This window comes from Phacochoerus africanus, chromosome 2, assembly GCF_016906955.1.
Source record: "Phacochoerus africanus isolate WHEZ1 chromosome 2, ROS_Pafr_v1, whole genome shotgun sequence".
Classification (NCBI taxonomy): Eukaryota; Metazoa; Chordata; class Mammalia; order Artiodactyla; family Suidae; genus Phacochoerus; species Phacochoerus africanus.
Window position 1 is genome coordinate 129,616,081 of NC_062545.1, and position 16,512 is coordinate 129,632,592.

Consider the following 16,512-nt stretch of genomic DNA (forward strand, 5'->3'; position numbering starts at 1 on the left):
ACTCTCTTAGCTTACACAACCTTATTATACTATTTCTAGTCCTCTTCCTACTTTCTCTGCTTCCATTTTCTTTACCAAATCCTTCACCTACACCCACTCACATCTTATCAAAATAAGGGAGGAACTATGCTTCAAAAATAAGAGAGAATCTGTTTTTTATTTCTTCTCTTCTCACTTACAAAATCTATTTTACTTATTAACGCCAACCTGCTTCAAGTCACCAAGGTTTCTTCACCTCCATTAACTGTCCTTATGGCATTTTTCACGTCTTTGTTCTATTTCCCCAATTAAAAAATAAATTCAAACAACATTACCTTATCTTTTCTCAATTTTGTAACCACTGAAAGCAATCAATGTATTATTATATGTACAATGAATGAAATTCAGTATCTATTTCTGTCTGACTCATCAAAGAATGACTAGGATTATCCTCAGTAGATCTTTGGGAAGATATTTTGATCCAGCTTGGAAACTGTATTTTAAACATAATTAGAAAACTAAAAACATTCTATGACCTTTTCATATACACATTTAAAGTTGTAATAAAGTTTCCTGGCAGGCATTTATGCCCAGATGACTAATGATATTCAAGCTAAAAATGTTAAAGTTCTATAAAGCAAATTTAAATTCATCTAGGTTTCTAAAATTTGGAATCACAAAGCACAAAACTATAAATCTCAAGTAACATCTAGAAACACATGGCTCTAGGCTATTCTTTCACAGACTATTTGCTTCAGTCAAACTTTAATATCTTAAAAAAATTAATAACTTACCAAATCCCAAAGTCCAACTTGCCCAGATTTGGCCCCAGCTGCCACCAAAGTTTTAATTTCTGATGGATGAAGAGCCATTGAGGATATTGAGCCTTTGGTAACTTTACAAACAGTATCTTCACTAATGACCATGCCATTTAAATTGGCTTTGTAGCTGAGAATATTAAAAAGTTAAATTTTAGATGTAAAAGCAAACTCAGTAGTCAAAATAAGTAAAAGACAATTCAAAAATGAAAAATCACAATCAGTAATTACGGGAAAATATTCAATTTTCTGGCAACCAAGAAAATCAAATTAAACAATGGAGCACTTGTTTTCACCTATAAAAGCTAGTAAGTTGCAGTTAAATATACACACATATATTGCTAAGAGCAGAATAATTCATGTAAGATTTTCAGAAGTGTTAAAAAAAAAAAAAAAAAAAGCTCTTGGAAAACAATTCAGCATGCCCTAAAAGCCATATGCCTATAATATATGACACATGAATCTCACTTCTGGAATCTATTCCAAGGAAATATTCCACTATCACAATATATACTTTAACTCACATACAAACACTCAAGACTAAATACAAAAAAAACTCCAAATAGCAAGGGAAAGGAGGTTAAGTAAATTCCACCTACTAAATGAAATATTATGCAATTATTCAATAAATTTAAAGACTAGTAACAGGCAACCACAGTATTAATGGAAAAGCATAATGCAAAATTGTATATACATTGCAACATAACAAAGTAACAGTAAATGTGATTTCACTCATTTATTAAACACTGAATGAATATAAAATTATGTGCTATGTACTTTTCTGGTTATTGAGACAAAACACCTACATTCGCTAAATTTACATGCTAGTGGTATTGCATATATTGATACTTGAAAGGAAATACACACACACACAAAAAAAAACAGTTGTTAGGATGGAAATATTATAGGTAAATTTTTTCACTCATTGAAAAATTTTCCAGAGTTCCCATCATAGCACAGCAGAAACGAATCCAACTAGGAACTGTTAGGTTGCAGGTTTAATCCCTGGCCTTGCCACGAGCTGTGGTGTAGGTCACAGACACAGCTCAGATCCTGCGTTGCTGTGGCTGTGGCGCAGGCCAGCAGCTATAGCTCTAATTTGACCCCTAGCCTGGGACCCTCCATATGGCTCGGGTGCGGCCCTAAAAAGCAAAAAAATAAATTATTAAAAATAAATAAAAATTTTCCTAAAATGGTATATAGTCTTTCTAACTTAAAAATCTCAGAAAATGTAAAACAAAAACAAGGAATTTTAACTCAGAGTTCCCACCGTGACACAGCTGCAGCTTGGATTAAGTCTCTACCCTGGGAATTTTCATATGCTATGGGTGTGACCACAAAAACAAAAACAAAAAAAACCCAAGGAATTTAACTCACCTTTTAATGCTAGATAACTCCTTCTCATTGTTTTTACTACCTGTCTGAAATAATGGAAGAGACCAAAGTACTAAGTTAATATAGGTACTGAAATTTCCTTAACAGAAGGTTCTAAAAGCTAAAAGCCATCCCAAGTGATACCTTGCTCACTTCTGCCCAAGTCTGTAGAAATCCTTTAAATATTTCACTGTTAATATCTCGATTTTCAGGAGTCATTTCTAAAGGCCCAGGAGGTAACAAAGGCTGTTATAAAAAATAAGAAAAAATAGTTGATTATCACACTGCCCTAGAATATAAGCTTGAGGTTTCTCACTACTTTGGTTTTTTGTTTTTGTTTTTTGGGTTTTTTTTTTTTTTGTCTTTTTGCCTTTTCTAGGACTGCTCCCACAGCATATGGAGGTTCCCAGGCTAGGGGTCCAGTCGGAGCTGTAGCCACCAGCCTACACCAGAGTCACAGCAACTTGTGAGCCGAGCTGCATCTGCAATCTACACCACAGCTCACAGCAATGCCGGACCCTTAACCCACTGAGCAAGGCCAGGGATCAAACCCGCAACCTCATGGTTCCTAGTCAGATTCATTAACCACTGAGCCACGACGGGAACTCCCTCACTACTTTACTTTGAAAATCAACAATAGGAATGACACATAGTTAGCATTCAAAAGTAGTTGTTCAGGAGTTCCCGTCGTGGCGCAGTGGTTAGCGAAGCCAACTAGGAACCATGAGGTTGCGGGTTTGGTCCCTGCCCTTGCTCGGTGGGTTAACGATCCAGCGTTGCCGTGAGCTGTGGTGTAGGTCGCAGACGCGGCTCGGATCCCTAGTTGCTGTGGCTCTGGTGTAGGCTGGCGGCTACAGCTCCGATTCAACCCCTAGCCTGGGAACCTCCATATACCGTGGGAGCAGCCCAAAGAAATAGCAAAAAAAAAAAAAAAAAGTAGTTGTTCAATGAATGAATGCCAAGTATCCTATAAAGTAATAACATATATTATCTCATTTAATCCCCTTAATAATCCAGTGAATAAGATACCACATTTCAAAGATACTGGAATAAAACTTAAGTTAATTTGTCCAAAGTTATACTGCTAGTAACTGGAGTTGCTGGCAATTGATTCAGATCATCTCATTACTCAAAGCTATTACTCTATGTCAGTGTCTTTTTTTATGTCAGTAGTTTTTTTAATCATAGGTTGTAACACATGGGTGGTGAAATTATTTTCTGGGGGGGGGGCCACACCCTCAGCATGAGGAAGTTCCCAGGCCAGGGACCAAGCCCATGCCACAGCAGTAACAATGCTTAACCTTAACCTGCTGAACCACCAAGGAATTTCTGTGAAATCATTTTAATACATCACAACCAACAATGTGTTTTAATGATTGAGAAAAGAATAGACTGAAAAATACAAAAGGGCATCACATGTAATAAGCATTATTTTACAAAGTTTTATGTCAGTTGTCTATTGTAATTGTGTGTAAATATATTCCTTATCATGGATGGATAGAAGGCCCAAAAAATTTGAAAGCTTCTCTTCTCCTAGCAACTTAATTTGCAGTTAGCTCCCAAATCACCAGGCTAATGAGTGCTATCTTCCAATGTATAATTAAGCACCTAGATATAAAGTATTAAAAACAGTAAGTGCTCCTGAATAAAAAATATACTCATAATCTTATTTGGACAATAAATTTGGTAAATAAAACTCTTTCCACTCACTGACAGTATAAAATTAAACTACAGCAAGGGATCCCCATCACTGTTATTACATGTTATTTATTATTAATAATATTAATAACTACCATTTATTGCTTACTTACTAAGCCCTTAATATAATGTAAGGAACTTTAAAGACATTATTTCATTTAACACTCAAAATACCCCTTTGAGGTTTCTATTATTGTTGACATTTTTAGAATGGGTAAACTGAGCCCCAGAAAGGCTAAGGAATTTGCCCAAAAATCCCACATAGGGTAAGTCTGCAGAAATATAGAATCTAACCTAGTCTTTTAGGAGTTAGAAATCTTACTCATTAAAACATAGCCAAGGAGTTCCCGTTGTGGCTCAGTGGTTAACGAATCTGACTAGGAACCATGAGGTTGCGGGTTCAGTCCCTGGCCTTGCTCAGTGGGTTAAGGATCCGGCGTTGCCATGAGCTGTGGTGTAGGTTACAGATGCGGCTCGGATCCCACGTTGCTGTGGCTCTGGCGTAGGCCGGCGGCGACAGCTCCGGTTAGATCCCTGGCCTGGGAACCTCCATATGCCGTGGGAGCGGTCCAAGAAATGGCAAAAAGACACACACACAAAAAAAATTAATTAAAAAAATAAAACATAACCAAGTATTAAATTAATGAAGTACGAATTAAACATAATTTAATGAATTTTTACTCTAGTTTCAAACAAATTTTTTCAGTATTTTACTGAGTTAATACATTGTACTTGGACTCCTTACATTTTCATCAGCTACTAATATTGGCTGGGTTGGAGTTGCTGGTAATGGAACTCCTGAAGGATCAACTTTTAGTAATCGCATTGACCTTCTACATCCAGTCCCATTTTCTTTCTTCTTAGGCTTCTTTCTAAAGGAGAAAGGGAAAATTTGTATTACACTCATAAAAGAGTTATATGTATTTATTATCAAGATGATAACTTCTAGTAATGTGTCTCACAGATACATTCACACACTGCAAAGATGTATATACATGGCCACATTGATTTTTATTAAAAGTCTGGAAACATCAAAAACGTTCATCATTGGAAGGTGAGGAGTGTTAAATTATTTTTTTGTCTTATTTTTTTGTCTTTTTAGGGCCACACCCATGGCATATGGAGGTTCCCAGGCTAAGGGTCCAATCGGAGCTGTAGCTGCCAGCCTACACCAGAGACACAGCAACACCAGATTCGAGCCTCGTCTGTGACCTGCATCACAGCTCATGGCAACACCAGATCCTTAACCCACTCAGCGAGGCCAGGGATCAAACCTGCAACTTCATGGTTCCTAGTCGGATTCGTTTCCGCTGTGCCACGACAGGAACTCCGAGGAGAGTTAAATCATGACATACATATCTGGCAGAATATTATGCAGCAATAAGAAAGAATGAAAAAGATTTTTGCTGATATGACATGAACTCTAAGATATAAGAAGCTAAAACAATGTCCAGTACACGTTGAATGATTCCGTTTATTTTACAAAAAAATATGCATATACATTTATAATTGCTGAGATTACATATGGAAGAATATCCATGAAACTATGAACAGTGCTTTCCTCTGGGGAGAAGGCCTGGAGAACTAAGGTTGTGGACAGGAAAAACACTTAAATGTTTCATTGTATTCCCTTCCATACGGTTTACTTTTTTGTTTTGTTTTGTTTGTTTTTGTCTTTTTTTTTTGCTATTTCTTTGGGCCACTCCCGCGGCATATGGAGGTTCCCAGGCTAGGGGTCCAGTCGGAGCTGTAGCCCCCGGCCTACGCCAGAGCCACAGCAACGCGGGATCCAAGCCGCGTCTGCGACCTACACCACAGAGCACGGCAACGCCGGATTGTTAACCCACTGCGCAAGGGCAGGGACCAAACCCGCAACCTCATGGTTCCTAGTCGGATTCGTTAACCACTGTGCCACGATGAGAACTCCCCGGTTTACTTTTTAAAATCATATACATACCTACTTTTTTTTCAAAGTTTTATTGAAGAATAGCTGATTTACAACGTTGTGATAATTTCTATTGTACAACAAAGTAATTTTGTTATATATATATTTACAAAGATCCATTCTTTTTCAGACTCTTTTTCCACAGAGATTACTGAATACTGGTTAAGAGTTCCCTGTGCTATACAGCAGGTCCTCGTTGGCCAATCACTTCATATACTACAGTGTGCTTATGCCAATCCCAAACCATCCTTTTCCCCCAACCTATTCCCTTTGGTAACCATTAATTTGTTTTTGAGGTCTATCAGTCTGTTTCTGTTCTGCAAGTAAGTTCATTTGTATCCTTTTTTTATATTCCACATGTAAGTGATAGCATATGATGTTTGTCTTTCTCTGACTTACTTCCAATCAGCATTATTTCATTCTTTTTATGGCTGAGTAATATTCCATTGTGCATGTGTGTGTGTGTGTGTGTGTGTGTGTGTGTGTATGTATATACACACAATGGAATATATTACATACATATAATCTCTTTCTCATCCAAGTCTCTGTTGATAGACATTTAGTTTGTTTCCATGTCTTGGCTATTATTAAGAGTGCCACAATGAACACTGGGGTGCATGTATCTTTTTGTGTGTGTGTCTTTTTGTTTTTTTAAGTGCTGCACCCAGGACACATGGAGGTTCCCAGGCTAGAGGTCAAATTGGAGCTGTATCCACTGGCTTATACCACAGCCACAGCAACTACAGATCCGAGTGGCATCAGCAACCTACACCACAGATGATGGCAATGCCAGATCCTTAACCCACTGAGCAAAGCCACAGATCAAACCTGCATCCTCATGGATACTAGTCAGATTCATATGTGGTTAGCCACGAGGTAACTCCATGTATCTTTTTTAATTATGGCTTTTCTCTGGATCTAGGATTGCTAGATCATACAGTAGTTCTATTTAATAAGGAAACACAGGGCCCTGAATGAAGCATTAGATGAGATACTTAATAGATATTTATAGGACATTCCTCCAAAAGCAAGAGAATACACATTCCTCTCAAGTGCACACAGAATGTTCTCTAAGATGGATCACATCCTGGGCTAAAAATCAAGCCTCGGTAACTTTAAGAAAACCGAAATCATATCAAGCATCTTTCCTGACCACAATGCTATACAACTGGAAATCAACAACTAGAAAAAAAACTGCAAAATCACAAACACGTGGAGACTAAACAACATGCTTCTAAACAACCAATGGATCACTGAAGAAATCCAAGAGGAAATTTAAAAATACCTAGAAGCAAATAACAACAAAGATATAGCACTCCAAAACCTATGGGATGCAGCAAAAGTAGGTTTTTTTGTTGTTGGGTTTTTTTTTTTTTTTTTGTCTTTTTGCCATTTCTTGGGCCGCTTCTGTGGCATATGGAGGTTCCCAGGCTAGGGGTTGAATCGGAGCTGTAGCCACCGGCCTACACCACAGCCATAGCAACGCAGGATCCAAGCCGCATCTGCGACCTACACCACAGCTCACGGCAACGCCGGATCCTTAACCCACTGAACAAGGCCAGGGATCAAACCCGCAACCTCATCGTTCCTAGTCAGATTCGTTAACCACTGAGCCATGATGGGAACTCCCAAAAGCAGTTCTAAGAGGGAAGTTTATAGCAATACAAGCCTACCTCAGGAAACAAGGAAAAGCTCAAATAAACAACCTAACTTTACATCTAAAGCAACTAGAGAGAGAACAGACAAGACCTAAAGTTAGCAGAAGGAAAGAAATCATAAAGGTCAGAGCAGAAATCAATGAAATAGAAACAAAACCATAGAAAAGATCAATGAAACGAAAAGCTGGGTCTTTGAAAACATCAACAAAATTGATAAACCCTTAGCCAGACTTATCAAGAAAAAAAGAGAGAGGACTCACATCAGTACAATTAGAGATGAAAATGGAGAAGTAACAACAGACATCACAGAAATACAAGGGATCATAAGAGACTACTACATACAACTATACCCAATAAAACAAAAAACCTAGAAGAAATGGACAACTTCTTAGAAAAGTACAATCTTCCAAGACTAAACCAAGATAGGTGGACCAATCACAAATACTTAAATGGAAACTGTGATTAAAAATCTTGCAATAAACTAAAGTCCAGGACCAGATGGCTTCACAGGCAAATTCTATCAAACATTTAAAGAGTTAACACCTATCCTTCTGAAACTACTCCAAAAAAACTGCAGAGGAAGGAACACTCCCAAACTCATTCTATGAGACCACAATCACCCTGATACCAAAACCAGACAAAGATACCAGAAAAAAAAAAGAAAATTACAGGCCAATTTCACTGATGAACATAGATGCAAAAAATCCCCAACAGAACTCTAGCAAATCGAGTCCAAAAATACATTAAAAGGACTGTACACCATGATCAAGTGGGATTTATCCCAGGGATGCAAGTATTCTTCAATATCTACAAATCAATCAGTGTGATATGCCATATTAACCAAATGAAGAATTAAAAACTGTACAATTCTCTCAACAGATGCAGAAAAAGCCTTTGACAAAATCCAACATCCATTTCTGATAAAAAGCCTTCAGAAAGTGGGCATAGTGGGAACCTACCTCAACATAATAAAGGCCATATATGACAAACCCACAGCGAACATCATTCTCAATGGTGAAAAGATGAAAGAATTCCTGCTGAGATCAGGAACAAGATAAGGATGTCTGCTCTCATTGCTACTCTTCAACATAGCTTTGGAAATCCTAGCCACAGCAATCAGAGAAGTAAAAGAGATAAAAGGAATCCAAATTGGAAAGGAAGAAATAAAACAGTCACTCTTTGCAGATGACATGATATTATACCTAGAGAATCCTAAAGACTCTACCAGAAAACTGTTACAGCTCATCCACGAATTTGGCAAAGTCGCAGGATACAAAATTAATACACATAAATCAACTGCATTTCTATATACTAACAATGAAAGATCAGAAAGAGAAATCAGGGAAGCAATCCCGTTTACCATCGCATCCAAAAGAAAAAATTACTTAGGAGTAAACCTACCTAAAGAGACAAAAGACCTGTACTCTGAAAACTATAAGACACTGATGAAAGAAATCAAAGATGACACCAACAGATGGAAAGGCATACCATGCTCTTGGATTGGAAGAGTCAATATTATCAAAATGACTATACTACCTAAGGCAGTATACAGATTCAATGCAATCCCTATCAAATCACCAAGGATATTTTTCACAGAACTTGAACAAAATATTTTAAAGTTTGTTTGGAAGCACAAAAGACCCAGAATAGCCAAAGTATGATATCCTGAAAAAGAAAAATGGAGCTGGAGGAATCAAGCTCCCGGACTTCAGACTATACTACAAAGCAACAGTCGTCAAAACTGCATGGTACTGGCACAAAGACAGACATACAGATCAGTGGAACAGGATAGAAAGCCCAGAATTAAACCCACGCACCTACAGTCAACTAATCTATGACAAAGGAGGCAAGAATATGCGATGGAGAAAGGACAGCTTGTTCAGTAAGTGGTGCTGGGAAAACTGGACAGCCACATGGAAGAGAATGAAACTAGATCACTTCCTAATACCACACACAAAAATAAACTCCAAATGGATTAAAGACCTATATATAAGACCAGACACTATAAAACTCCTAGAGGAAAACATAGGCCAAACACTCTCTGACATAAATGACAGCAACATCTTCTCAGATCCACCTCTTAGAGTATTGGCAATAAAAAGAAAAATAAACAAATGGGATCTAATCAAACCTCAAAGTTTCTGCACAGCAAAGGAAACCCTAAACAACACAAAAAGACAACCCACAGAATGGGAGAAAATCTTTGCAAGTGAATCAACTGACAAGATATTAATCTCCAAAATTTATAAACACCTTCTGCAGCTCCATACCAAAAAAAAACCAAACAACCCCATTAAAAAATGGGCAGAAGATCTAAACAGACAGTTCTCCAAAGAAGACATACGGATGGCCAAAAAGCACAGGAAAAGATGTTCAACATCACTCATTATTAGAGAGATGCAAATCAAAACCACTCTGAGGTACCACCTTACACCAGCCAGAATGGCCATCATCCAAAAGTCTGCAAACAGTAAGTGCTGGAGAGGGTGTGGAGAAAAAGGAACCCCATTACACTGTGGGTTGGAATGTAAATTGGTGCAACCACTGTGGAAAGCAGTATGGAGATGCCTCAGAAAACTAAACATAGAACTACCATTTGATCCAGCAATCCCACTCCTGGGCATCTATCCAGAGAAAACCACGACTCGCAAAGACACATGTACTCCAATGTTCATTGCAGCACTATTTTCATTAGCCAAGACATGGAAACAACCTAAATGTCCATCGACAGAGGAGTGGATCCAGAAGATGTGGTACCTATACACAGTGGAATATTACTCAGCCATTAAAAGGAACAAAATACCAGCATTTTTTGCAACATGGATGGACCTAGAAATTATCATGCTAAGAGACGTCAGCCATACAATGAGACACCATCATCAAACACTATCACTGATATGTGGAATCTGAAAAAAGGACAGACTGAACTTCTTTGCAGGACAGATGCTGACTCACAGACATTGAAAAACTTTTGGTCTCCGGAGGAGACAGTTTGGGGGGGGGGGGGGGGTGATGTGCTTGGGTTGTGGGATGGAAATCCTGTGAAATCAGATTGTTATGATCATTATACAACTATAGATGTGATTAAATAAATAAATAAATAAATAAAAATAAAAAGCAAAAAAAAATTTTCTCACACCACATACAAAAATAGGCACAAAATGGATTAAAGACTTTAAAAACTGAAATCATAAAACTCCTAGAAGACATTGATCTTAGCAATAATTTTATAGATGTCTCCTCAGGCAAGGGAAACAAAAGCAAAAATTAAACAAATGGGGCCTAATAAAACTTAAAACCCATGGAGTTCCCTTTGTGGCTCAGTGGTTAACAATCCTTAAGGATACAGGTTCGATCCCTGGCCTTGCTCAGTGGGTTAATTAAGGATCCAGCGTTGCTGTGAGCTGCAGTGTAGGTTGCAGATGCAGCTCGGATCCTGCATTGCTGTGGCTATGGCGTGGGCTGGCAGCTGTAGCTCTGATTCGACCCCTGGCCTGGGAACTTCCATATGCTGCAGGTTAGGCCCTTAAAAAAAAAAAAAAAAAAACTTAAAACCTTTTGGGAGTTCTCTTGTGGCACAGCAGGTTAAGGATCCAGTACTGTTACTGAAGCAGTTCGGGTCACTGTTGTGGTGCAGGTTCAATCCCTGGCCTGGGAACTTCCACATCCACATGCCACAGGCGTGGTCAAAAAGAAAACAAAAATGAAAACAAAAAAACTTAAAAGCTCTTGCACTGCAAAGGAAACCATCAACAAAACAAAAAGCCAACCTACTGAAGGGAAGAAAATATTTGCAAATGTTATGTCCAATAAAGTGTTAATATCCAAAATATATAAACTGCTCATGAAACTCAATATTAAAAAAAAACAATCAAACAATGGGCAAAGGATATGAATAGGCATTTTTCCAAAGAAGACATACAGATGGCCAACAGGCACAAAGTGAAAATATTAGATCACTAATAAAATAGGAACTGTAAGTCAAAATCATATTGAGCATCACATCACATCACACCTGTCAAAAAAAAAGACCACAAATAACAAGTATTGACAAGGACATGGAGAAAAGGTAACCCTTATACACTGTTGGGAATGTAAATTGGTGCAGCCACTGTGGAAAATGTTATGAAGTTTCCTCAAAAAAATAAAAGCACAACTACCATATGATCCAGCAATTCCACTTCTGGGTATTTATGTGAAGAAAAACAAAACACTAGCTCAGAAAGATACATGCACACCAATGTTCACAGCAACATTATTCATAATAGCCAAGATATGGAAGCAACCTAAATGTCCATCAAGAAATGAATGGATAAAGAAGATGTAGAATATATGTGGTATACACACACACAATGGAGTAATAGAATAACACTTAGCCATAAAAAGAATGAAATTTTGCCACTTGCAACAACATGACTGGAAGTCAAAGGTATTATGCTTAGTGAAGTAAGTCATACAGAGAAAAAACAAATACTCCATGTTATTACTTTTAAGTAGAATCTAAAACATAAAACAGAGCCTCCAGGATCAAGATAGTGGAGGAGTAGGATATGAAGCTCACCTTCTCCCACAAACACATTAAAAAAACAAAAACCTACATACAGAACAATTCACACAGAACATCTACCAAATGCTGGCAGAAGACCTCAGACTTCCAAAATGGGCAAGAAAAGCTCCACATAACCGGGTAGAACAAAGGAAAAAGAGAGAGAGAGAGAAGAGGAAAAACAGAATCAGGACAGGACCAGCACTCCTGACAGGGAGTTGTGAAAGAAGAAAGGAATCTGCACCCTGGGAGGCCACCTAACTAATAGGGAAATAAGCTGGGACAAAAGAGGGAGCCTCAAAGCCTCAGAGAAAAGTGCAGCAGTGGGACTGAGGCAGGCAAAGCAGAGAGAGACTACAAACAACTGCCCAACCCAGCATATCCCAGCTGGGTGCTGAGGCTCATCAGGCTTTGGAGCCTCAGTTCTGGGGAAAGGACTATGTTTGGCTGTGTGGCAACAGCCTGAGGGAGATGGGGAGCAATGATCCAAGGGCTAGGGAGCAGCACACCACAGCCAAGGAAGTGCAGGAAAAGGCCAGGGCTGCCAAATAATCAAAGCGCTATTGTTGGGGAGTGTGAGAGCAGAGAGGGTTGGACCTCCATAGGAACTTCTTTCTCTGCACATGAATGGGCTCTCAGGCAGCGGGGCACCTCTTGTGCAGGCTACAAGCTCCAGTGCAAAAACCCACAGCCATCTCAGACTCCAGAGGTATTCGAGATTCTCCTACAACTAGGCACCACCTGCCACCCCAGTCACCTCAGGGTTAGCTGCTGCAGAAAGCCCTGCAACCTAGCACTGCCTGCTGCCCCCACCATCCTGGGGATTACCACCACTGCCAAGGGGCCTGAAAACAGGCATAGCTTGCAGCTCCCACCTCCCCATGGTTCACCACCACTGCCAAGGGCCTAGTGACCAAGTGCCGCCTACGGCCTCCACCTCCCTGGAACCAAGTACAGGCCATTCACCTGCACAACCCCTATCAACCTGCACACCCTGAGGAAAGAGGGAGCAAGAATTTAAACCAAAAACAGCCCTCACAACAAAAGAAGAGTAAACCCACACAGCTACCCAGGGACTACCCCATATAAGTGGCCCTACAATACTGCAGTAGATAATTGTTTTCCCTAAACTCAGAGTAAGAAAAACATAAACAAAATGAAGAAGCACAGGAACCATTCCCAGTTAAAAGAACAAGAAAATTCCCGAGGAGCAAACAATAAAACAGACCTCTGCAGTCTAACAAATACTGAGTTCAAAAAGGAGGTAATGAAAATACTGAATGAATTAAGAACAGCTACTGACAATAAAACAGATTACTTTAAAAAGGAGCTATAACAACAACAACAATAAAAAAAACTACCCAAAATATGGGCAGAAGACCTAAATAGACATTTCTCCAAAGAGGACATATAGATGGCCAGTAGGCACAAAAAGAGCTCAACATCACTAATTGTTAAGAGAGATGAACTTCAAAACTACTATGAGGTACCACCTCACGCTAGTTAGAATGGACATGATCAAAAAGTCCACAAATAGCTACAAAAAAAAAAAAAACCTACAAATAAATGCTAGAGAGGGTGTGGCAAAAAGGAAATGCTCTTACACTGTTGGTGGGAATTACAACCACTTTGGAAAGCAGTATGGAGTTTCCTCAGAACAACCATATCATCCAACAATCCATCTGCACAACATTATAATTCAAAAAGATACTGAGTTCCCACTGTAGTGCAATAGGATCTGCAGTGTTTCTGCAGCACCAGGACACAGGTTTAATCCCCAGCCTGGCACAGTGGGTTAAAGGATCCAACGTTTCTGCAGCGGCAGCATAGGTCACAACTGTGGCTAAGACCTAATCCTTGGCAATGGGAACTTCATATGCCACAGAGTGGCCAAAAAAAAAAAAAAAAAGTTACATGCACGCTTATGTTCACTGCAGCACTACTCACAACAGCCAAAACAATCTAAATGACCAATAAGAGATAAATGGATTAAGAAGATGTGGTACAGGGAGTTCATGCTGTGGTCCAGGGGGTTTAGAATCCTCAAGCAGAGATGAGTTTAAGATTGCAGAGTAGAAGGATTGGAGCACAACTTTGCTCATAAAAACACCAAAATTACAACCAACTGCTGAACCAACAACAGTTTCCAATAGACTGGAAACTACAAAAAAAGATATCCTACAGCAAAAGACAAAGAAAAAGCCACATTGAGACTTCAGGAGACTCTAAACAATCCCATATGCACCAGGTGGGCAACCCACATACTGGGGAAAAAAAAAACTATTGCAGAGGCTCTCCAACAGGAGTGAGAATTCTAAGCCCCATGTTCCCACACCTAGGGATATGGCATGGGGGGCAGGAGCCCCCAGAGCATCTAGCATTGAGTGCCAGCAGGGCTTGTGTGCAGTAGCTCCACAGGATGGGAGGAAATGGAGATTCCACTTTCAGAGGGGGCACAAAGGCTTTCATGTGCACTGGCTCCCAGGGCAAAGCAGAGACCCCATAAGAATCTGGGTCAGACCTATCTGCAGGCCTTGGAGGATCTCCTGGGAAAACAGGGGGTGACTGTGGCTTGTTGTGGGGGAAGGACACTGGAGGCACAGATCTCAGGAATGACTGTTGGATGAACTCCCCTGCAGGTGTCCATGTTAGGAAAATCTGGCCCCACCCATTAGGGCTGAGAAGCCCCAGGCCAAACAATAAAGAGGGTGGAAACAAAGTCCCACCTGTCAGCAAGCAGGCAGCCTAAAGTCCTCCTAGTCACACAGCTGCCCCTAATCACACCCAGAGACAAAGCCCTACCCACCAGAGGGATAAGAATCAGCTCAACCTACCATTAGGCAGGCACCAGTTCCTCCCATGAGGAAGCCTACAGCAAGCACCTGTACCAACTTCTTCCACAAGAGGAGCAGACATCAGAAGCAAGAGAGGCTACAACCCTATTGTCTACAAAAAGGAGACCACACCAAAAATCTATACAAAATGAAAAAGGCAGAGAATTATGACTCAGATAAGGGAACAAGAAAAAAAAAAAAACAGAAAAGTAGCTAAGTGATCTGGGGATTACTAACCTCTGTGAAAAAGACTTTAATGATAGTAAAGATAATTCAAGATTTTGGAAATAAACTGGAGGCAAAGACTGATAAATTACAAGAAACACTGAACAAAGAAATAGAGAATTTAAATATTAAGCAATCAGAGATGTAAAATACAATAACTGAAATAAAAAATTCATGAGAAGGGAGTTCCCACAGTGGTGCAGCAGAAACAAAATCAACTAGGACCCATGAAGTTGAGGGTTCAATCCCTGGCCTCTCGTGGGTTAAGGATCTGGCATTGCCATGAACTGTGGTGTAGGTCACAGATGTGGCTCAGATCCCACGTTGCTGTGGCTGTGGCACAGGCCAGCAGCTGTAGCTCCAATTAGACCCCTCATCTGGGAATCTCCATATGCTGTGGGTGCAGCCCTTAAAGAAAAGCAAAAAAAAAATTTTTTTTCACAAGAAGGAACCGACAACAGAATACAGGAGGCAGAAGAACCAATAAGCAAGGTGGAAGACAGACTGGTGGAAATCACTGATGCATAACAGAAAGGAGAAAAAAGATTGAAAACAGTCTAAGAGAACCCTGGCACTCTAGCACAATGTTAAATGCATCAACCTCCATATTATAGGGGTACCAGAAGGCAAGGAGAGGAGTTCCCCTCATGCTGCAGTGGTTAACGAATCCAACTAGAAATGACAGGGTTGCAGTTTCAATTCCTGGCCTCGCTCAGAGGGTTAAGGATTTGGCATTGCCGTGAGCTGCGGTACAGGTCGCAGATGCAGCTTGGATCCTGCATTGCTGTGGGTGTGGCATAGGCTGATGGCTACAGCTCTGATTAGACCCCTAGCCTGGGAACCTCCATATGCTGCAGCTGCAGCCCTAGAAAAGACAGAAGAAGAAAAAAAAGAAAGAAAAGAAAGAAGGCGAAGAGAGAGAGAAAGGGCCAGAGAAAATATGTGAAGAGATAACAACTGAAAACTTCCCTAACATGGGAAAGGAATCACTCACTCAAATCCAGGAAGAGGAGTTCCCATTGTGGCGCAGTGGTTAACGAATCCGACTAGGAACCATGAGGTTGCGGGTTTGGTCCCTGCCCTTGATCAGTGGGTTAACAATCCGGCAACGTGAGCTGTGGTGTAGGTTGCAGATGCGGCTGGCTCAGATACCGCGTAGGCCGGAGGCTACAGCACCTATTTGACCCCTAGCCTGGGAACCTCCACATGCCGCGGGAACGGCCCTAGAAATGGCAAAAAGACAAAAAAAAAAAAAAAATCCAGGAAGAACAACAAGTACCATATAAAACTAATGCAAGACGCATATTAATCAAACTGACCAAAATTAAAGACAAAGAGAAAATATTGAAAACAGCTAGGGAAAAGAAACAGGTAACATACAAGGAACCCTGATAAAGTTATCAGCTGATTTTTCAACAAAATCTCTGCAGGCCAG

The 16,512-nt window shown here is 40.0% G+C and overlaps 1 protein-coding gene across 4 annotated transcripts in view; it reads right to left on the bottom strand.

The window, feature by feature from the left end:
* The window catches only part of WDR76 (WD repeat domain 76), a 94,808-nt gene that overhangs the window by 46,315 nt on the left and 31,981 nt on the right, over nucleotides 1-16,512 (bottom strand). For all 4 annotated transcript variants that reach the window (XM_047766494.1, XM_047766493.1, XM_047766495.1 and 1 more), the window contains 4 exons: nucleotides 4,615-4,741; nucleotides 2,316-2,417; nucleotides 2,175-2,218; nucleotides 774-927 (listed from right to left, as the gene is read on the bottom strand). In XM_047766494.1, the coding sequence (XP_047622450.1) occupies nucleotides 774-927; nucleotides 2,175-2,218; nucleotides 2,316-2,417; nucleotides 4,615-4,741 (427 nt within the window). The remainder of the gene's footprint in view (nucleotides 1-773; nucleotides 928-2,174; nucleotides 2,219-2,315; nucleotides 2,418-4,614; nucleotides 4,742-16,512) is intronic.